Here is a 22,169-nt window from a genome sequence, read left to right as displayed (position 1 = left end):
GGGTAGAGGTGGACGGGCATTAATTGTTAAGTTGAAACAGTGGTCTTGACCCTCAGAATTAGCTCTGGCTGGTTCTTGTACATCTAAGCAGCCATTTTTCTCTAGAAACTAGCAGTGATTTTGATTAATTGACCTGACAGTGCATGGCACATCATATTTACTTGGGAGGATTTAATAGCCCCAGAGACTCCCAAAGGAAACATGAAAATTTCCACATACTATTATCCTAATGGGATCAGAGTAAGAGAAAGTGCAAGCATAGATTTAAAGTTCTCACAGGCAGAGGAGAGATTTAGGTCAGTTTTTAAATGCTGTCGAGTTTTTTACTTGAATTCACATTAGACAAAAAAGTCAAGGCAACAAAAACTGAAAGTATGGAAGGAATACCTTTTATAAAAATTTATTTTCTTCTTAGGCGGATGAGTAATTTGTTTCTTGAGTATATTATTTATAATTGAAGGGGCAAGTAGGGGCAAGTTTTTGGATAAATTGTGGTGGAAAAATATTTTATATACTCAGGAATTTTGCAGGGGAAGCAAATAACTAGTCTGGAATATTCTATAGAGATGGTTCTCAAAGTGTCAGTCCAGGATCAGCAAAATCAGCATCAGTCACCAGGGAATGTCTTAGAAATGTGACTTCTCAGAGCCCCTTCTGTACCAATGAAATCAGACGAAGGGACAGCCATCTGAGTTTTAACAAGTTTATCCAGTGGCTCTGATGCTCTAGAGGTTTGAGAACCACTGCCCTACAATTATGCACAAATTATTCTTTTAATTTGGTTCACGTTTATTAAAGGTAGACACATGTAAGTTGTATTGGCTGCTTTTGAAGTTTAGCACGCAACGCACAACATATTTTTTAGCAAGTTAATGTTTGTAGTTCAGTTGCTAAGTTGAGTCCGACTCTTTGCACCCCATGGACTGCAGCATGCAGTCAGCATGTTAATACTCCTGTAAAATACTCCCATACTTAAAGAAAGTCTATTTTTCTTTCTTTCAGTTAATGCTAAAATATCCTAAAATAAGATTTATATTAAATTAGACCATTTTATATTAAATTAGATAACATAATTGAAAAACCAAGCATAATGGCCAACACACAGTGGAGCATTATATATTATAATTACCTTTTGCTTTTATATACCAGAATTGGTTTTCTTTAATTTGTTATATATATTATTAGTTTACTTTCTTAATTTCACAGTATTTGAATGTGAATAAAATGTAAAAGTATTAAAATAATAGAAAACTTAGAATTATATTTATGAGTTCTTTTGTATGGGTACATTTTTGGGGCAAATTATAGCTTATTCTAAAGTTGAATGAAATTTAAAATTTCTATGGGGCAGAATTAGGTTTGAGCTCAAGAGAAAAGAAAATTGGTATTGTAGGAGATACTACATTTTAAGATTGTTTCTAGCACCCCTTGCATTTCCCCAAGTCCTCAGGCCTGAGGGGGCAAATGAATTACCTTGACATTGTGTATGTCTACTCAGTCATGTCCAGCTGTTTGCAACTCCATGAACTGTAGCCCACCAGGCTGCTCTGTCCATGGGATTTTCCAGTCTAGAATACTGGAATGGGTTGCCATTTCCTTCTCCAGGGAATCTTCCTGACCCAGGGAATCAAATCCACGTCTTTTTCATCTCCTGCATTGGCAGGTGGATTCTTTACCACTGTGCCACTTGGGAAGCCCATTAGTAATCTACAATTTTCTGGCTGGCAGCATACATAGGCCCTTTCCCCAGAGGATCCCCCAGTTGTTTGGGGAGTTTTCTGAGTGCATTTGGATATTTTCAGGAGCACGGTGGCTCCAGCTCCTGTGCTGTGCTCAGAGTTTATGGTCTGACAGCCCCCTGACAGCCTCTGCCACTGCCCTGAGGTCCAGGACTCTGAGAGAGGACTGCTCTCCTACTGAGAACCCTTGTGTGATGCGTCCTCAAACTGCAGAACCTGCTGTTGGCCAACAGGTGCTCGGTTACTGTTATGTCACACACACCAAATTGCATCACGAACACAAACTTCTACTTAATTTTCCAGCTCCTGCTCCTCTTTCTTAGGCACCTGCATACTCAATTTGGAGGTCTTCCCTGATTGTGCTCATACACAGGCAAATTCAAGCTTTGGTGGAGGGGGCTGCAGCAAGGCTGGCTTCAGGGCCATGTGAACTATTCAGTCACCCAGGCCCGCTTGTGCAGAGAGAGGCCCTGTGCTTAGTTTTATGCTCTGTTGCTGCCATCTTGGAATTCATGATGAACTTTTGAACATAGGGTCCTGCATTTTCATTTTTGCACTGCGTTCCTCAAGTTAGAGTACTGGTATCACTCTATTTTTTTTTTTTTTTAATTTTTTAACTTGGCTGGTGGATTGTTTACTGGTTTGTCCACTAAGTCTCTCAGTCATATCTGACTTTTTGCGACCCCATGGGCTGTATAGGCTGCCAGGCTCCTCTGTCCATGGGGTTCTGCAGGCAAGAATACTGGACTGGGTTGCCATTCCCTTCTCCAGGGGATCTTCCTGACCCAGGGATAGAACCCATCTTCTGTGCTACAGGCAGATTCTTTACTGTCAGTTTATGCCTCAAATTAGGCAGCTGTTCTGAGCAGCTGCCTATCCATTCAGCAGAGATCCAGACTCTGAATCTCTGTTTAGAAACAATTCACTAGACTATGCCTGCTTCTGTTCTTGAGACTTACATTAACAATATCTAAACTCCCCTTAAAGCATTTCCTAATACCTGGTAATGAGATAGTAAATTTAACATGGTTTTTCTTATAAGGAGCAGTCAGTTCAGTTCAGTTCAGTTGCTCAGTCATGTCCGACTCTTTTCGACCCCATGAACTGCAGCACGCCAGGCCTCCCTGTCCATCACCAACTCCCGGAGTCCACCCAAACCCATGTCCATCGAGTCGGTGATGCCATCCAGCCATCTCATCCTCTGGCGTCCCCTTCTCCTCCTGCCCCCAATCCCTCCCAGCATCAGGGTCTTTTCCAATGAGTCAGCTCTTCGCATCAGGTGGCCAAAGTATTGGAGTTTTAACTTCAGCATCAGTCCTTCCAATGAACACCCAGGACTCATCTCCTTTAGGATGGACTGGTTGGATCTCCTTGCAGTCCAAGGGACTCTCAAGAGTCTTCTCCAATACCACAGTTCAAAAGCATTAATTCTTTGGCACTCAGCTTTCTTTATAGTCCAACTCTCACATCCATACATGACTACTGGAAAAACCATAGCCTTGACTAGACAGACCTTTGTTGGCAAAGTAATGTCTCTGCTTTTGAATATTCTTTGGCCACCTCATGCGAAGAGTTGACTCATTGGAAAAGACTCTGATGCTGGGAGGGAAGAAGGGGACGACAGAGGATGAGATGGCTGGATGGCATCACTGACTCGATGGACGTGAGTCTCAGTGAACTCCAGGAGTTAGTGATGGACAGGGAGGCCTGGCATGCTGCGATTCATGGGGTCGCCAAGAGTCGGACACAACTGAGCGACTGATCTGATCTGATCTGATCTAGGTTGGTCATAACTTTCCTTCCAAGGAGAAAGCATCTTTTAATTCATGGCTGCAATCACCATCTGCAGTCATTTTGGAGCCCCCCAAAATAAAGTCAGCTACTGTTTACACTGTTTCCCCATCTATTTCCCATGAAGTGATGGGACTGGATGCCATGATCTTCGTTTTCTGAATGTTGAGCTTTAAGCCAACTTTTTCACTCTCCACTTTCACTTTCATCAATAGGCTTTTTAGTTCCTCCTCACTTTCTGCCATAAGGGTGGTGTCATCTGCATATCTGAGGTTATTGATATTTCTCCCAGCCATCTTGATTCCAGCATGTGCTTCTTTCAGCCCAGTGTTTCTCATGATGTACTCTGCATAGAAGTTAAATAAGCAGGGTGACAATATACAGCCTTGACGTACTCCCTTTCCTATTTGGAACCAGTCTGTTGTTCCATGTCAAGTCCTAACTGTTGCTTCCTGACCTGCATACAGATTTCTCAGGAGGCAGGTCAGGTGGTCTTGTATTCTCATCTCTTTCAGAATTTTCCACAGTTTATTGTGATCCACACAGTCAAAGGCTTTGGCATAGTCAATAAAGCAGAAATAGATGTTTTTCTGAAACTCTCTTGCTTTTTTGATGATCCAGCGGATGTTGGCAATTTGATCTCTGGTTCCTCTGCCTTTTCTAAAACCAGCTTGAACATCAGGAAGTTCACGGTTCACATATTGCTGAAGCCTGGCTTGGAGAATTTTAAGCGTTACTTTACTAGTGTGTGAGTTGAGTGCAATTGTCCAGTAGTTTGAGCATTCTTTGGCATTGTCTTTCTTTGGGATTGGAATGAAAACTGACCTTTTCCAGTCCTGTGGCCACTGCTGAGTTTTCCAAATTTGCTGGCATATTGAGTGCAACACTTTCACAGCATCATCTTTCAGGATTTGAAATAGCTCAACTGGAATTCCATCACCTCCACTAGCTTTGTTCGAAGTGATGCTTCCTAAGGTCCACTTGACTTCACATTCCAGGATGTCTGGCTTTAGGTGAGTGATCACACCGTGATCTCTAATTTTCTTGAAGAGGTCTCTAGTCTTTCCAATTCTATTGTTTTCCTCTATTTCTTTGCATTGATTGCTGAGGAAGGCTTTCTTATCTCTCATTGCTATTCTTTGGAACTCTGCATTCAAATGGATATATCTTTCCTTTTCCCCTTTGCTTTTCAATTCCCTTCTTTTCACAGCTATTTGTAAGGCCTCCTCAGACAGCCTTTTTTCTTTTTTGTATTTCTTTTTCTTGGGGATAGTCTTGATTCCTATCTCCTGTACAATGTCAATAAGAGCAGTACAGTCCACAGATTTATAGGATTCCTGTGATAGTTTACTGTTATTGCCTTTTTAGATACAAAGTCAGTTTTGGAATATTTATTTTTAAAAATCACTCTTTAACAAATTTTCTCCTGGTCTAAAAGCTGGTGAAAATTTATCAGGAACCAACTGAAATGTGATTCATATTGGACAAGAACCAAGTATCCATTAAATGCTAAGGGTGAGGGCCAGAAAAAATGGAGGAGGCCTGTCCTTGCTTTTTAAGAGCTTGTAATGCACTTAGAATGACAGATGCAGAAAGCAATTATTTCTGCCTGGGGGAGCCTGGAGATGGGGTTGGGGAAGAGATTGAATACTATTTAATGTACTCCTGCAAGGAGGGGCTTGGTGTCCATGGGAGGACTTTGGCAGTGTACTTTAGACTAGGATTTGAGTCATTATATCTTGGTCAGACCTCTTTCCCCCCATGTTTTGGCCCCAGCAAGCGGCTTTCAGGATCTCAGTTGCCTGACCAGAGATCAAACCTGGGCCTGGCAGTGACAGTCCAGAATCCTAACCATGAGGCTAGCAGGGAATGCCACCGACTTGTTTGTTGACATACATTAGATCACTTCTTTTCTCCTGTGCTTTTTAGCCTCGGCACCCCAATCAGATGAAGGCTCTGACATCGACTCTGAACCAGACTTGCCCCTGAAGAGGAAACAGCGCCGGAGCCGTACCACCTTCACAGCAGAACAGCTTGAAGAACTGGAGCGGGCTTTTGAGAGAACCCACTATCCTGATATTTACACCAGGGAGGAACTAGCCCAGAGGGCAAAGCTTACAGAGGCCCGAGTACAGGTACCGACGTCCCAACATCCCGTCCTGCGTAAACCCAGACAGAGAACAAGAGCATCTTCTTCTCTAAGGTGTATTTCAAACCAAGAAAGTAACTATGTTAGGAATGGTCCTTCATTGTGAATGGTAGCCTCTCACATTATAAAGTTCTCCCTTTCTGGTTTCTTTCCTTTACATTTTGCCTTGTCATGATAACAATATCGTCATGTCTTTTTTCTTTTTATTTGCACTTGTGTGGTCCAACCACCTCCGGCCACTGCTCCTCACCCCCCACCCCGCCTCTGCCCCTTCCCCAGCCCCTGCCCCCTTCCTCAAGGTATGTCTGTGGGATACAGCAACATTTTACTATGCTAACCGTAAGTCAGAAAATGTTCTTTTTCCTCTTAATAGTTCGGTAAGTCCAATTATTGATATGATGGCTATATTTGGCTTTTCTGTCACATTGTTTGATACGAGTATTTTATATGTATTGATTTAAAACTGTGATCTATTTAATTAGCTTTATTTCTATTCTTAGTATATTTTGTATTTGTGAAAATGTACGTTCTTATTTTAGACTTCGGTTGTCATTACGAGGAGAATGTGTTAATAATTGTATCAAATGTAACACAGAAGTATGTCAATTCATGTTACTCATGCATCATTTTAGGGATCCTTGTTATGTATCAGGGAATGCATAGATTTTGGGGGTGGTACATGGACGACAACGAAGTTTTGAGTGGTTGTTGTGTGCCAGGCACTATTCTAAATGCTTTGTATGGATTAACTCATTTACTTATAATTAAAACCTAGTTTGGTACTATGAATATCCCCAATTTATAGATGAGGAAGCTGAGACTCAGAGAATTTAAGTAAACTACCCAAAGTCATGTAGCTAGTAAGTGATCACGGTAATTGGATTCCATATATTTCTTCTCTGTAGCCATTCAGTCATGATGAAGTGCAAAGCTGTATAAGGTAAAATCCTTTTCTTTAAGTCTAGAAGCTTTTCAAGTAACTATTATTTTAAGAACATGTAAAATTACCTTTTCAACTTAGAAGTGTTCTGAACCCTGGAGAAAGGCTACTTGGGTGTAATTTGTTTCTATTGAGTGATTGAATAATGTTTCATTATGAATGATAAACAGTCTCCCCAACATAGAAAAGCACTGATGGAAAGATTACAAGTGCCTCAGGGTATCCTGGAATTCTTTACTGGCCCAGGAGTTGAAGTTACCTTATCCGGAAATGTCATGTTATTCCCAGATACTTGACTTTCATAGTCAGAGTCAGACTGAGGACTCAGCAGTGAACTAGGCAGTTGGTGTGGTCTCTAGATTGATTGACACCTTCCCCTATGCTTCTAACTATCTCTCCCATCACAGATTGTTCTGGAATAGCCTCTTATAGTCTGCAGAGCCAAGTCAGATTGCTTTTCTCAGCTTGACTTTCTATCTGATCGTCACAGTGCTAGAAAAGTCAAGGAACACCAAGATGAATGAAGACAAATTTCTCAAAGAACTAGTGTTTAATGCAGTAATAAAGTAAACACACAAATAATTTGAAAGCAGAGCTGATATGGTAAGTGTATTAGAGAGAGATCAAGTGCAGTGAGAGCTGGGAGGAGGAAAGGTGTGAGATCTTGTTAGGGTAAAAAAGGGGGACTCATGAAGAAGGGAGGGATCAGATGGACTTCTGGGTCTAGATAGATATTCAAGGGGCAGGGTAGGTGGGAGAGCATTTTAGTAACAGAATAATGAGCAGAAGCACAGAGGGCTGGATGCACACGAGCTACATGTCAGATGAACTTTCATTTTCTCTCTAGTCACGTTGAGGAAACAGTGAACAGTTCAGTTTGGTTAAATAGAGGGAGTGGTAGGGTGGCAGGAAGGAAGCTGATTGGAAATCTGTTTGCTTTCTTTGTATCCTTGCTGTTTTTGTTCAGTCACTAAGTCTTGTCTGACTCTTTGCAACCCCATGAACTACAGCATGCCAGTTCTTCACTAGCTCCTGGAGTTTGCTCAGATTCACGTTCAGTGAATCAGAGATGCCATCCAACCATCTCATCCTCTGTCGCCTCCTTCTCTTCTTGCCTTCAATTTTTCCCAGCATCAGGGTCTTTTCTTAGTGTTTATTTTTTGATACTTAGGAAATGTGCATTCTTAACTTCAGTTATCATTCTGGGCAGAATATGATTCTATCAGACATAACATATAGAGAGGTGTGTCAATTCTTGTTATTCACTCACCATTTCAGGGATCCTTGTTATGTACCAGGCACTCTGTGGACTGTAGGGGTGGTGGATAAACAATAGTGAAATTTTGAGTCTTACATACATTTTGTGGAGAGCTTGGGTTTCAGGCAAGGCAGCTAAACTTGACGCAAAGGGCATTGAAGGTGGTGGGCATGAAATAGGTCAGCGGCAGTGGGAATGGAAAGGAGAGAACTGCTGTGGAAGGTGGAATGTAGGCATCTGATTGTGTGAGCTGGAGGTACATGCAGCGAAGAGTCCAGATATGCTGGGATTTATAGCACAAATGTTTTGCAGCTGGACCTATTCAATCCCTGTATTTAGTACATTGGGATATAGTGCTCTTTCCCAGAAATGACCACTTCTAACCACAAACTGGGCTTCCTTGGTGGCTCAGATGGTAAAGAATCCGCCTGCTATACAGGAGACCTGAGTTCGATTCCTGGGTTGGGAAGATCCCCTGGAGAAAGGAATGGTAACCCACTCCAGTCTCTTGCCTGGAGAATCCCACGGACAGAGAAGCCTGGCAGATTACAGTCCATGGTGTCTCAAAGAGTCATATATGACTGAATGACTATCACTTTTTCAACCACAAATCATGATGTATATATATATCACATATTATTTATAGTAACATATACTCACATATCATATTTATATAGCATATATAATATATGATATCATAATATATCATATTATTTATAGTAACATATACAGTGTACATATTATAATTGTATAACAATGCTGCTGTTGCTGCCGCCGCCAAGTCACTTCAGTTGTGTCTGACTCTGTGCGACCCCATAGACGGCAGCCCACCAGGCTTCCCCGCCTCTGGGATTCTCCAGGAAAGAACACTGGAGTGGACTGCCATTTCCTTCTCCAATGCACGAAAGTGAAAAGTGAAAGTGAAGTCGCTCAGTCGTGTCTGACTCTGAGTGACCCCATGGACTGCAGCCTACCAGGCTCTTCCGTCCATAGGATTTTCCAGGCAAGAGTACTAGAGTGGGGTGCCATTGCCTTCTCTGATATAACAATGCTATATGTATTATTTACATCAAATCTGTTTGCTTTTATTATAGTTCTGTGATCACCTAGTTTAAATGTGAAGTTGAGGTCCATTCATTCTTCCTTTCTTTCGACAAACCTTTATTGCGTACTCTCTATATCCCAGGGTCTGGTCCCTAACCCCCCAGGCTGGCCAAGCCCACATACTGGATCTGCCCTTAAGATAGACTGGAGATCAGTTCTGAACTCAGAGTCAAAAAACAAACATTGGATTTAAAGAAATCAAACAAAGAGAGTGATGGAAAACTGAGAAGAGTGTTCCCTGTTCCTCTGCCTCCTTGTTGCATTCGCCAAAGACAAGTACGTGGAGACAGAATTCATCCCAACCGCGTGCAGCTTGTATAGCGCCGGGCACTCGCATCTGGTTCAGGAAATGTGGAGGAGAGTAAGAATGGCCCATTAACTTCCAGAGGACAAGGGATCAAACCAATAAAGAGTGGTTCATATTTTTCTGTACAGTGACCTCCTCTCCAAAGCAGGGCCCTCATTAACCTAACAGCTGTCCTAATGTGGCTTTAACCCGGTGACTCTTTACATTCCTTATGGCTTCATTAGTTCCCTTGAGACGCATCATGTCTTGCACCACAGCTATGATCTACAGCCTAACAAATTCCCTACAACACCCGGCATATGGATCTTTTACTTAACCCAGCAGGAAAAAGAAGGGAGTAGTTAATCACTGATTAAAATGCCAGAACAAAATCCTTTAGTTTTTAGAAGGATCTGGGAAAGCAGTAGCAGCGTCAGTTCAGTTTGAGTGATAGCCAGAGAGTGTGTTAGTTTAATTTGGGGCACCTGGGAAAACCCAACACCAAACCAAAAAAAAAAAAAAAAAGCCCAAATGTGTCTACATTCCCCTCCCTCCATGGAAGAAAATCTCTAAGCTCTTGTGGATAAAGATGATTAAAGCTTTAATAACGTAGAACTTTGTCAGTATTTGAAAAAATTTGTTTGAACAATAACTATGTTATATTTATCAGGGCTGAATCTGAGTACACAATATAAGAATTACTGTACAGCAAAGATCTAATTTGCTTAATTCACCTCCCTGGTAGCTGTTGTTATGCAAATAATGGCAAAAACTACAATTTTGTAAGGAATGACTTGCAAACACTTATGATGTGTAGACGTTTTAGTAAATATTCCATCCAAGAACTGTATGAAGCAGGCAAGTATTCTTGCAACCCAGGTAATGGAAGACAGGAAAGGAAGCTGCTTGTGAAAAAAAGGATTTAACTAGGAGTCAGAAGATGTGGGTTTTGGTCTCAGCTTTACCCAAAGGGTTTTGTCAAGCAAGTCACTTAATTTTGCTCTAATCCTACTGGGCTTCATTTTTTCTAATTTTATTTTTAAAATATGGGATTTAGATCAGATGGCCTTAGGCTGGGTCCATGAATGACTAGGATAATCATGAATGGATTTCAGGAGACCTGGGAAACTTGACATTTGTACACAGATGTTCTGCTTTTGCCTGTGTGTGTGTGCACACAAGTGTGAGGTAGGGAGAGGGCCACTAGCTTCCCTCATATTCTTACAAATCACCACCCCTTGATCATTTCATTAATTAAAAGCCCCTAAGATGCACGATCTCTCAGGACCCTTCTAACATTGATAATTTGGGATTCTCATGGACGTCCAATGATGGTTTAAAACCATCTAACAGATCTTTGTAGTTCAGAAGTTAAGATAGGTATGAAATATTTGGTCCTGAACTCCATAATGAAGCAAAAATGTGGTCATCCTGCCATTCTCTGCTGCAGTTTGCTCTTGTGATGTATAAAGTTGTGTATGCCTTCATGTGTGATATTCACGGCAGCATGGCATTTCTTCTTGTCAGCCGGGCCCGTCCTCTCCCCAACCTGCTCTCTACACGATGATCAAGGCTGGGTAGCAGCCGTGGTAGGAGGGCTGGCCGAGTGGAGTGAGTAAGAAGTTCCAGGGAACAAGCAGATTGTCCTGAATTTACCTACTTGGAAAGTACTGTAATTGACACTTTAGTATCAGCTCTGGTAGTTAATGAAACATTTTGTAATCTTGTTGTAAATTCTAAGGGTTAACGATTACACTCTCTTCCCATTTTTCAAACTGTATTTGAAATAACCCATCTGGAATAATGTAGGTTAGATTGCTTTTGAGGACCACACCAAAAATGTGAACCAGTAATTTATTGAGAGCAAAATTAGGCTTACACCATGGGACAATTAGCACTAATCCATGAAACTTGGAAACAATTTGGACCTAAGCCTCCGTTCAAGCCAGACTGGCTTTCAATTATTTGAGGTGTTATTTGGGCACTTTCCTGCTTGCTCAGGGGCATGAAAGGCTTTGGCTATAGACAGAACTCAGAAAACAAAGGCTTTAATTCTTGGATTTCTCAATGTGACATTTTTACTTAATAACTAACATTTACTGAACACACTTTTTTTTATAGTATTCTTTTATAAGCTTTGTTTGTATTGTCTCATTTAATTATGTTGTCTCATTTAATCCTGTGAAGGGGTTTTTTATTTCTCCCATTTAGTAGATGAGAAAACAGAGGCCCACATATGTTAAGCAAATTTTTCAAGGTTACAGAGGTAGTGAGAGACAGGAAAAGCTGGGATTCAACTCTTGCCTGCATCGCTCCCATGTGAATGTAAAGTATGACTGTATTTTTTAAAATACTGAGTTTTTGTCCAGCTTTTATTGCTGAGACCAAATTGGTCACTTATTTTATTCAGGAAGAGGAAAATTTATAAAAACCTATTCTTTTGTGATTATCTTTTCCCCTTAGTTATTGTGATATAATAGGGATCTTTCAATCAATTTCAATTTTGCTTCAAAAAATCATCGGATGTTATGTTACTCCAGAATGGACCTGAAGATCATTTCCAAAAGCATGAAGAGAGACATACAAGCAGGGAAAGATTTAGGGAGCAGGTGAAATTGAACCGGGCTGCAGTTCATCAAACGAAATAAAAACTTGCTGCCAGGGAAGGTTCTGATGTTGTGTGATATTGCATAGGCAATTATAAACAACTGTGTCTGATAGCAGTTATCCACTGATATGTGCCTCGTGCCCTACTTCCTTACTATGCAAAATGTGATTGGAAGGCCAGGTGATGCTGGGGAGAGTGAAATCACACTGAATTAGAGATTGTAAAGTGACATTTAACAGGAAGGTAGCAGACTCTGAGATGGAAAAGACTGAAGGCAAAAGGAGAAGGGGGCAGCAGAGGATGAGATTGTTAGATAGCATCACCAACTCAATGGACAGAAATTTGAGCAAACCCTGGGAGATAGTGAAGGACAGGAGCCTGGCAGGCTACAGTCCATGGGGTCACAAAGAGTCAGACATGACTTACTGACTGAACAACAGCAACTACAAGCTGACTTTGTAAACTTGTTCTTTCTGCCCTACTGGCTAAGACATTGGTGGAATACTCATATTCTCCTCTAGAACCTCAAAGGCCAGATTGTTGCTATTGTTACTCTTTTCAAAACAAAGAAAAGTTTCTAGACACTGTAAAAACCAAATCATAAATACCTTCTATCGATTTTGGGACTTCCCTGGTGGCTCAGGTGGTAAAGAATCTCCCTGCAATGCCAGAGACCTAGATTTGATCCCAGGGTTGGGAAGATCCCCTGGAGAAGGGAATGGCAACCCACTCCAGTATTCTTGCCTGGAGAATTCCATGGACAGAGCACCCTGGTGATCTATAGTCCATGGGGTTGCAAAGAGTCAGACATGACTGAGTGACTCGCACTTTCACTTTCCACCCATTTTAAGTGATTTTATTCAGTCTTATGCACTTACACGTGTCATTCAGTAGATTATTCTTTGATTGTCTGTTAGGAATTAGGTGATAGAATATTGGAAGAGTTAGGTAGGACTTCTGAGTGCCAGGGGAATGTCTTTCAGTCACAGATGGGGTAATAACAGCACCCTAGAATCATTGTGCTTGGCTTGGGTACTTAAAATGAAGGTGATTTCAAGGGCACCTTTTTCCTATTAAAAATAGATGTGTGTTTTATGAGTTTCAAAGCCTAAAGAAGGCAAGGACCATTTCCAAGTTTGCAACTTCAGTGTATTTTGCAACTTTAGTGCTGCTTCTGGCAGTTTCAGCTGCTTCTTGGAGATGCAGAGGCTGCCAGGGGCAAGATGATAGAAAACTCTGGTTAACTGGCCAGAGACAGGCAGTTCAGCCCTCAAGAAGCCCTGGTTCTCTCAGAAATAGCCCTCTGGATTTATTTAGCCTGAATTTAAACAACTTTTAAATTCATTCCTTTGGGAAACTCTTAGACCTCCTGTTAAAGGTTTGTTTTTCAGTAAAGATTTGCTTTCCAACTACTCCTCGTCTTTTGTGGTAGTTATAATATATACTGTATGGTAAATATAAGAACTTACAAATCCACCTCCTGGTGGGTTTATTCCATGTCATCAGTGTTTACTTGTATCATTGTGGAAAAATGAAACAAAACCAAACGGCCTTGTACACCTAGCCTTTTGGGTTTAATCTTTTGAAGGGAATTGTAGAAAGTCATGATGTTCCTTCTAATTTATTATCTGAATGAAGACATTTTTGATTTTAAAAATTGGGTTATGGAGGAGTTATCATGAACATAAATCAAAAGTAGGTTGGGATTGATGGAGTAACCAGGCAGAGCCCACCCACTGGATAAATCAAATTTGGTTTACTTATCTAAAGGTTACAGCAGGAAGTTGGCACAGAGAGATTGGAGACACGCTCTGATAATGTCAGAAGGGCAAGCTTCTGAGATCTTCATAATGAATCTCACCAGTAGGTTTGGTGACAGTAAGTCTGAATGAGTGAAGTCACATCATAACTTTTGGAAATTCAACTCTCCTCCCTGCCTAGGCAGCTGAAGATTCACTATACATGGGTTGGTCAAGATAAGTGTGAGGGCCCTTCACTTGAGCCAGGTGTGACTAACCAGCTTGTTCCAAGCACTTCCCTGAAAACAGTTTTTTTTTGCCCTGATGCCTCTGGGAGTCATGGTAACAGACACTTAGACTTCCAGTGAGAAAACACAATTGATCCAGAACCGAAATTGAATGCCGTTCTTGGTTCTATTATCCCAGGTGGCAATTTATTAAGTTAAGTAAAACTCTAATTCAATTATGTATCAACTTGAGAAAATATTGACTTACCTTCTTTTCCTGTGGGATACTTAAGGAGTATTAAATGTTAGTGTTCTGAGGAAGTTCAAACAGCTTTCCTTACCAGTATCTTGCAGCATGGCTAGAGAAGACCAGACTCCTTTTCAGACAGATGCTTGAGTGAATAGCAAAAGTTTAAGCAGATGCCTTGGTAAAGTATTCATTATAAACTGGGCTTTCTTGTTTAAGAAAGGAGGGAGGGAGACATTGCTCTCTCCACTCTTTTAAAAATTTTGTGACTTAAAATTTACAATTAAGTTGTTTAAGTGTTAACTTTGTTCTGTGGGGAAATCAAGTCATCTTTTCTCAAGCATGCTGGTCTCTTGCATCATCTCTTCCATCTGGACTGACCGCTTTTTGGAGTCACATCCAAACTTAAAATGAGTTGACATTCTGTCTCTCATCTAAAGTTTTCCTGATTCTCTGCATTTCCAAACATGGAACTCCTACCTCTAGTGAGCAGTTAGTTTGGTGACCTTGACCACTCTGTGAATTCCCTGTAGAAAAGACAGTAAGCTCCTTGAGCTCAGGGATCCTATCTTATCTACTTCTTTTTTCCTCTGATAAAAAGATAGGTGCTTACAGCTGTTATGGAAAGAAATAATAAAACAAACTCATTTTGTAAGGGATCTTCATAGATAAAATGCTTTCTTTTTTGAAGTACCTCTTCAACATTTATTTCTATTAAGATCAGTATAATGTCTCACAGTTTGGAAGAGATGGTAAAAAATCGTTCCACTTATCCTTCTGGTCAATTTAAAAGACTCTCTAGGAGCTGTGCACATAATGTCCATAGAAATACAGACACATTGATAAGACTATGAAATACAAGGGTTAGTGCAGTAGGCAAGGCCAAATTAGGACACATGTCATGGTGGGGGCCATAGAGACTCCCGGATCCTCCCTGAAGTGCTGTAGTTCATGATGGTGGGAGGGTGCCAGTGGTGATGGCACCTCTGCTCAGCCATCCCTCCCCACAGTCACCCCAGAGTTCATGTGGGGGCTCTTGCCAGACCTTGAAAAGCCCTTGGAGTCCCTCTACTGACCCCTGACATCTAACTTTCCTTTCTTCCCTGACAATACAAGCCAGAAGGCAGAGGACTCTTGTGTCTGTTTGTCCTGTCAGTAAGGGGCCTTTAATCTGTTTTAGCATGAAAAATTCATTAAGAATGTACTATTATTTCATCAGTGAAATTCTCAAATTTTAAATTAAATCCATAGGTCTGGTTTAGCAACCGCCGTGCAAGATGGAGGAAGCAGGCTGGGGCCAATCAACTGATGGCTTTCAACCATCTCATTCCGGGGGGATTCCCTCCCACAGCCATGCCGACCCTGCCAACGTACCAGCTGTCAGAGACCTCTTACCAGCCCACAGCTATTCCACAAGGTATGGAGGAAAGCAGTCAAGGGGTTAAAATGTAATCCCCAGTCTTGTTCCCCCCTGCTTACTTTATATGGTGAAATCTTCTGTGATGTCCCTGTGGCTGTCTGTATGTTTGTTACATTATATCAGGTTGTCCTGAAAATACCTGTCACCTTTCAGAAACATAGTTTGTTCTATGACATGTCTGAATCTCTCTAGTTAAACTGTGTTGTAATATAATATTGTTTCAGGATTTTAAAACAAAATCAAACAATGAACCAAAGCAATCTCCCAAAATAAGCATGCAATTGGCTTTTCCTTTGTTAAAACCTCTACGTTTGTACTCCAGTCTGCAATTAACTGAAGTTCTGATGGCTCCTCACTGGGGTAGGAATTGAGGGTAGGTAAACTTTGATAGAGTCCTTCTGTGTTAGAGCATGGGCTTCCCAGGTGGCTCAGTGCTAAAGAATCTGCCTGCCATGCAGGAGACGTGGGTTCGATCCCTGGGTCAGGAAGATCCCCTGGAGAAGGAAGTGGCAACCCACTCTGGTATTCTTGCCTGGGAAATCCCATGGACAGAGGAGCCTGGCAGGCTACGGTCCACAGGGTTGCAAAGAGTCAGACACAGCTTAGCAACAGCAACAAAATGTTAGTGCATAGAGGTGAATGGGATAAATAGGAAGACTAAATTATTTTGGATTACAAAAGATAGCATTGTGGGCATTTGAAACTATACTCTCACACTAATATTTAGATGTTTTGGGAGTTTATTTGATAAGAAATTTAAAAACCAATACAATATTGTAAAGTAAAAAAAAAAAAACAGTTAAAAAAAAAGAAATTTAAGATGCAGTTCTTACACTGGTTAATCTTTATGTTGATTAGTAACATTCACTACTAATATAGGTTTGTTCTCACTGTTAAGGTGATTTCTGAATTTCTGTTCTGGTTAAGTGTTCCTTGGAAGTATATAAATAAACTATGTACTTGAACATACGTGCAGAAGAGATGTGGCTCTATTTGTTAGGAGTGGTTCTATACTTACATATCAAGAAGTACAGTATGAAATTTACATTTACTTGACCAGTGGATATGCTGATGGCTCGGTGACTGTGAACTTTTGCACTGAACCTTCTCTGCCAGCCTTCAAAGGAGATTTATGGCCGATAACCTTCTTCCTTGCAGCCGTGTCAGACCCCAGCAGCACCGTCCACAGACCTCAGCCGCTTCCTCCAAGCACTGTACACCAAAGCACTCTTCCTTCCAACCCGGACAGCAGCTCTGCCTACTGCCTCCCCAGCACCAGGCATGGATTTTCCAGCTATACAGACAGCTTTGTGCCTCCATCCGGGCCCTCCAACCCCATGAACCCCGCCATTGGCAATGGCCTTTCACCTCAGGTCAGTCCCGTGTTTCCAGACAGACGAGTTGCTGTATACCAGAACCAAATAGTCAATTCCCCGAGGCAGTCATATAATGAATTGCCAAATTTAAACCATAATGTATTCTTTATACAAGCCACATGATTTCAGTTTTCTGGTTTCCTTTCTCTCCACCCTTCTTACGGGCTGTATCAAAAGTTAGAGCTTAGACTTAAAATTCAAGCGACTTTTATCATAATCAGGGAGATTCTCTGTTTATACTTAGTTGTCAAGGTGTCATCTTCTCCACATGTAGTAGTTCTGGGTTTTGGGTAAGAAGTTCACACATATTTTTTAAAATGGTATTTGGTCAGCTGATAGGGTTGTGAGCAAGAATGCTTAATAAAAAAACACCACAGCTTTTCTATAATTTTCATAGAGAAGGTTAACAAGTTGTGTGGAGAATGACCCATCTGATGGCTGCAGAACTCTGGGATAAATGAGTTATAAATGCAAAAATTAGGAGAATTACTGCTCCTTGGGAATATATAGAAATTTGAATGTTGTAATTGTTTTTCTAATTTGCATTGGACTATGAGCTTTTCTTGAGAGATTATATTAATAAATTGCCTTGATAATTGCATGTCAGAGGGTTGGTTAAATTTCCTACATGTGGCATCTGTCTGGGGTTGACATTATTAGCAGTTGTTTAAATACAGATCACTTGATTTTATTAGAGAGCACTTGGCCCAGGTGGTGAGGAGAGCTGCCCGCTAAATTTGGAGAAGTGTCACGAAGGGGTTGCAATCTATAATTGCAATCAAGAATCTCTTCAGGGCTGAGAGTGAGAGTTTTAACAGCTTTATCTTTTCTTAACCCCCTTTTTCCTCTTGGTGGTTAGAAAAACAGAGAGAAGCTCAGAATGACACAAATGAAAAGTGAAAAGACAATTATACTCAATTACACACTAATCACTGGCTATCACCACTGCCTAAGCACCAAGAGGGCATTCTAATAGGCAGAAAATGAGATTTTAATGGCGCAAAGGGTGGCCAAAATAAGGACTCATATATCTTTGCCTTCTTCGTTTTCTTCAACTTGTGGTTTGCGTCTTGAGAGTGGAGTTCCTGGGCTCTGCACAACGGTGATAACTCTGAGCAGCTGAAAAGTTCAAAGCTGTTGCAGTTGAAAAGAATGAATAGCAAAGGCAATGAAATAAACATTTCTGCCTAAAGGCAAAAGTTCATAAATCCTTTTTTGTAACAGTAAATGTAATTAAGTTTCATAGATTCCTATAGCACATCCTGGGATAAAAACTAAGAGGTGGCTTTAAACCTTGGCTGCAAAATAGCAACATGAAAACAATGGACATGCTTCCTACAGGACTTTAATAGACTTCATTTCCAAGTACTGGCATTTGTGAATGTGGTTTTGCATGAAAATCATGGACTTATATTAATAGATTCATGTTTAAAGGCCTGCATTTAGAGCATAGAAGCTTCTCCCACAGTTTACAAGGAACATCAGAAGTAGTTGTTGCCTGTGCAGTTTAAAACATAAGTGGTTTGAGGCCACAGAAAAGTTTTTTATGAACATAATTCAGTTGAGAGTTTGCATAAAAGTAAACTTAACTCTGTAAGGTGAGACCCAGGATTCTCTTGGCATTTGTCAGTGGTCGAGTACAATAAAAATGACACGAATCTGTATTCTCAAGACACTGAAGCTGCTAGTATCTTGTATTATAGATGTCTACCCTTTTATGTTATAACACATGTATTATACTGTGTTATTTAAGCGGAGGTACTAGCACTTGACTTTGAAACTGTTAGTCCTTGATTTCAAGAAGACTGGCTATGATTCTAGAGTTGGCAGTAAGTAGGGCAGGAATGATTCCATTATCAAGCAATGGAAAATTCCTCAGGCAACTTCTGTGTTTCTTTACAATACTCTTGTACATTATGTTAACTCCTTACTTATTATATTGCGGATATCCAGAATATTTTGCATTTCTACCATATATTTCCTCCTCAAACCACCACTTGTGTTGGTTACTGTAGCATCTCTAGTGAGTTAGAAGAGAGATGAATAATGTGAAGTTCCTCCTTATTTCCTTAGGCAAAATTGGAGAAAAATAGCTGAGTGCATCAACATCTTGCCAGACGCATCTACAAAATAGATGGAATAGGAGCATTAGGGGAATTGGGAATTAGGACTTAGATTTCTATAGCCTTTGAGACTGACCGCTTCTCAGGAATGCCTCTATTTAAGCAAAGAGGGATGTGTCCACTGGTTTTGGTTGTCTTTATTAAAAATATCATAGGGATTTCCTTGGCAGTCCAGTGGTTAAGACTCTGCCTTCCAGTGCTAGGGGGTGTGAGTTTGATCCCTGGCCACGGAACTAGATCTGCCATGACACAGGGTGTGGCCAGAGGTCCAAGAGGGAGGGGATATGTGTATCCATAGAGCCAATTCACTTTGTTGTACAGCAGAAACTAACACAACATTGTAACGCAATTATATGCCAAAAAAAAGTTTAAAAAAAATATTGTAAAGAAAATTGAAGAAAAGAGTCCACATTTAACAGCTAGTTTACCTGTTATCTAAAGAAAAGGGTAAAGAATGGTGATGGCCGAGTCTTTTTGCTTGTTATAGGGAAGTGCTTATTAATATATTGGATCATATAATATTAAATATAGGGAACTTCCCTGGTGGTGCAATGGTTAAGACTTTGCCTTCCAGTGCAAGAGGTGGGAGTTTAATCCCTGGTTGCTAAGATCCCACATGCCTCAGGGCCAAAAAATCAAAACAGAAGCAATATTGTAACAAATTCACTAAAAATAGTCCACATCCAAAAAAAAAAAATATCTTAAAGAAACTAATCCTACAACTGCCATTTCTCCTCTTCTCCAACTCGTGCACTTCCTATCTCTGGCTGAAAGTCTGATATGCAGACAAATCAACTGAGGCTCAGAGAACTTGTAGCCATATCGCTGATAGTGAGAGAGCTGGGACTAGACAAAATTCCTGGCTCCTCGTCTAGAACCTCATTACTTACAGCACCCAGTTGGGTGGAGAGAAGACAGATTAAAAAAAAAATAAAGGTGGGGACTTTATTCATATTTTAAAATCATTTTATAGAATCTAGTTTTCTAAACTTTTGCATTTAGGTTAATTAACACTCATTTCTAATGCACTCTTTAAATGCTTTTTTGCTTTATGCATTTTTCTTATCAATCTTTTAACTTCCCCTAGTAATAAAAAGTACTTTTTGGTTATTGTAGAAAATGCGGGAAAAAATTTTTTTTTTTTAAGATTTCCTTTCTCTGGAGTATGGAAAAAATTCCCCTAGGTAGCCACTGCTAATATTTTTGCATTTTACCTTCCAGCTCTTCTTGGGTGTTATGCTTTAAAAATACATACATAATTGAGATAGTATATATATACTATTTCATAAAATATGTAAGCTTCCATCTTGCCTTTTCCCTGCCTTTGTACTTCATCATAGGTCTTTTCTTATCTACTAATTTAAATGAAATTGGATCTAAAGTTTTTTGAGTCATTATGATCAGTTCATTGTAGATCTCTTTAGTAGATGCCATTTTATTTGTGCATCTTATTTGATATTTTTCCTAGTGGCATTGATGTTGATGTATCATTTGTCCTTCAGACTTGGAAATCATGCGTTAGAATGTGTGTGAACTATTGTAAAATCAGCTTTCTAGTTAATGGAATTAATAGACACCATTATGATAAGCAAATTATTCCTTATGGTTTGTGTGTGGGATTTAGTTGATTTTCCTCTGAGGCCTCTAACATATTTATCTGCTCCCTCAAACAAAGATTCTTTTAAGGCTTGGCATCAGAGCCATGAGTCAAAGGGTGTTTCTCAGATGCCCTTAGTGCTTTCCTCAGAGAAATTCTCAGCTTTCGGAGGGATGGGTGTAAAGCAGGGACTGAGGAAAAGGTCACTGTCCAGTTGGTCAGATGAGAGTAGCAACAGATTGACAAACATGTGTGACATTCTGAATCTCAGAATCCTGATGGAAACTTTTAGAGACATTGATCATATCCTTCCTCAAGTTGCTTAAAGTGTCTGTGCATTACTGAATTGTTGGCAAGTGTAGTTTGTTCTGAGGGACTCCATAACTGTATCTATTTTATTTATGGAAAAGCTGAGGCCAGGGCAACACAGTCAGAGTCACCGGCAGAGGTAAAAGCCAGGTCTGTCTCTTTCAGGTTTTTTTGGCTGTGCTGGGTCTTCATTACGGCACATAGGCTTTCCCAGTTGCCGTGTGTGGGCTTCACTGGTTTCAGTGCATGGGATTCTCCAGTTGTGGCGTGCAGGCTTCTCTGGTTATAGCTTGCAGTGTCAGTTGCCCCGTGGTGCAGGATCTTAGTTCCCTGAACAGTGATCGAACCCACGTTCCCTGCGTTGGATGGCAGATTCTTTACCACTGGACTGCCAGAGAAGTCTCTCTTCCAGTTTCACTAGTTCTTTAATAAACCAAATTACACATTTAATTTGCCAAAGAGGCATGATGTCGTAGAAAGTTTTCCATGGGCTCCAGCGCTGATATTCAACTTGGTTTTCCAGCAGGAAGAATGGAAAGGCTTCACAGATGAATGACTGGGCTTCACACTCCCTCCAGAGCTGAATTTGTTAAGATATCTTGAGATTCTCAGTGTTGGGTGGAAGGAGAATAGGATAATTTCCTTGAAATTTTCTGCTGTTTCTGAATTTCTATGTAACCATTCTAGAAGATGAGGCTTTTATAACAAATGACAAAACACCCCTTAAGAAAACCGTTCAACTCACTATACCCTGCAGTAGCGCCCTCTTTTGAAAAGTTGTGTGTTCTTGGTGTGGGGACACCACGGAAAGAAAACAGGGAAATAGAGACCATGTATTTTCCCTCCAAACCCAGCTGGTATGTTCCCAGCACCTTCCTGCATGTGCAGTGGAGAAAAAGGAACGCCGACTGGAATATGGAGCCAAGGAAATACAACCAGATGCTCGAGACGTGAGACTAATTAACATTTGGCCCATGTTCTTCTAATTAACTTTCCTTTGCAAGAAATACTACCCTGACTGCTCCCCCACCTCCAAAATGCACATAGCTAAACCTCCAAAACAAGGCCAATAAAATGAGCAAACTTATATCATTTCAACCCCCCCGACCCAAATCCTACAAAACTCCACAGTTTTTGGTGACAGCTTCTAATGATTTCTTGAGTGAAATACAGTATCAGTGGGTTACAGGTTTCTAGGAAGCTTTTTTGGTTGTTGTTATGTAGTATGCAAAAATGGGCCAACTTGGCTGCATTTA

The 22,169-nt window shown here is 40.6% G+C and overlaps 1 protein-coding gene across 1 annotated transcript in view; it reads left to right on the top strand.

The window, feature by feature from the left end:
• The window catches only part of PAX3 (paired box 3), a 101,095-nt gene that overhangs the window by 62,439 nt on the left and 16,487 nt on the right, over window positions 1-22,169 (top strand). The window contains exons 5-7 of the mRNA XM_070772998.1: window positions 5,460-5,665; window positions 15,340-15,505; window positions 16,667-16,881. Coding sequence (XP_070629099.1) covers window positions 5,460-5,665; window positions 15,340-15,505; window positions 16,667-16,881 — 587 coding nt within the window. The remainder of the gene's footprint in view (window positions 1-5,459; window positions 5,666-15,339; window positions 15,506-16,666; window positions 16,882-22,169) is intronic.

Source organism: Bos indicus, chromosome 2 (genome assembly GCF_029378745.1).
Source record: "Bos indicus isolate NIAB-ARS_2022 breed Sahiwal x Tharparkar chromosome 2, NIAB-ARS_B.indTharparkar_mat_pri_1.0, whole genome shotgun sequence".
Lineage (NCBI taxonomy): Eukaryota > Metazoa > Chordata > Mammalia > Artiodactyla > Bovidae > Bos > Bos indicus.
Note: the sequence above shows the minus strand (reverse complement) of the source record. Positions and strands in the feature narration are given on the sequence as shown.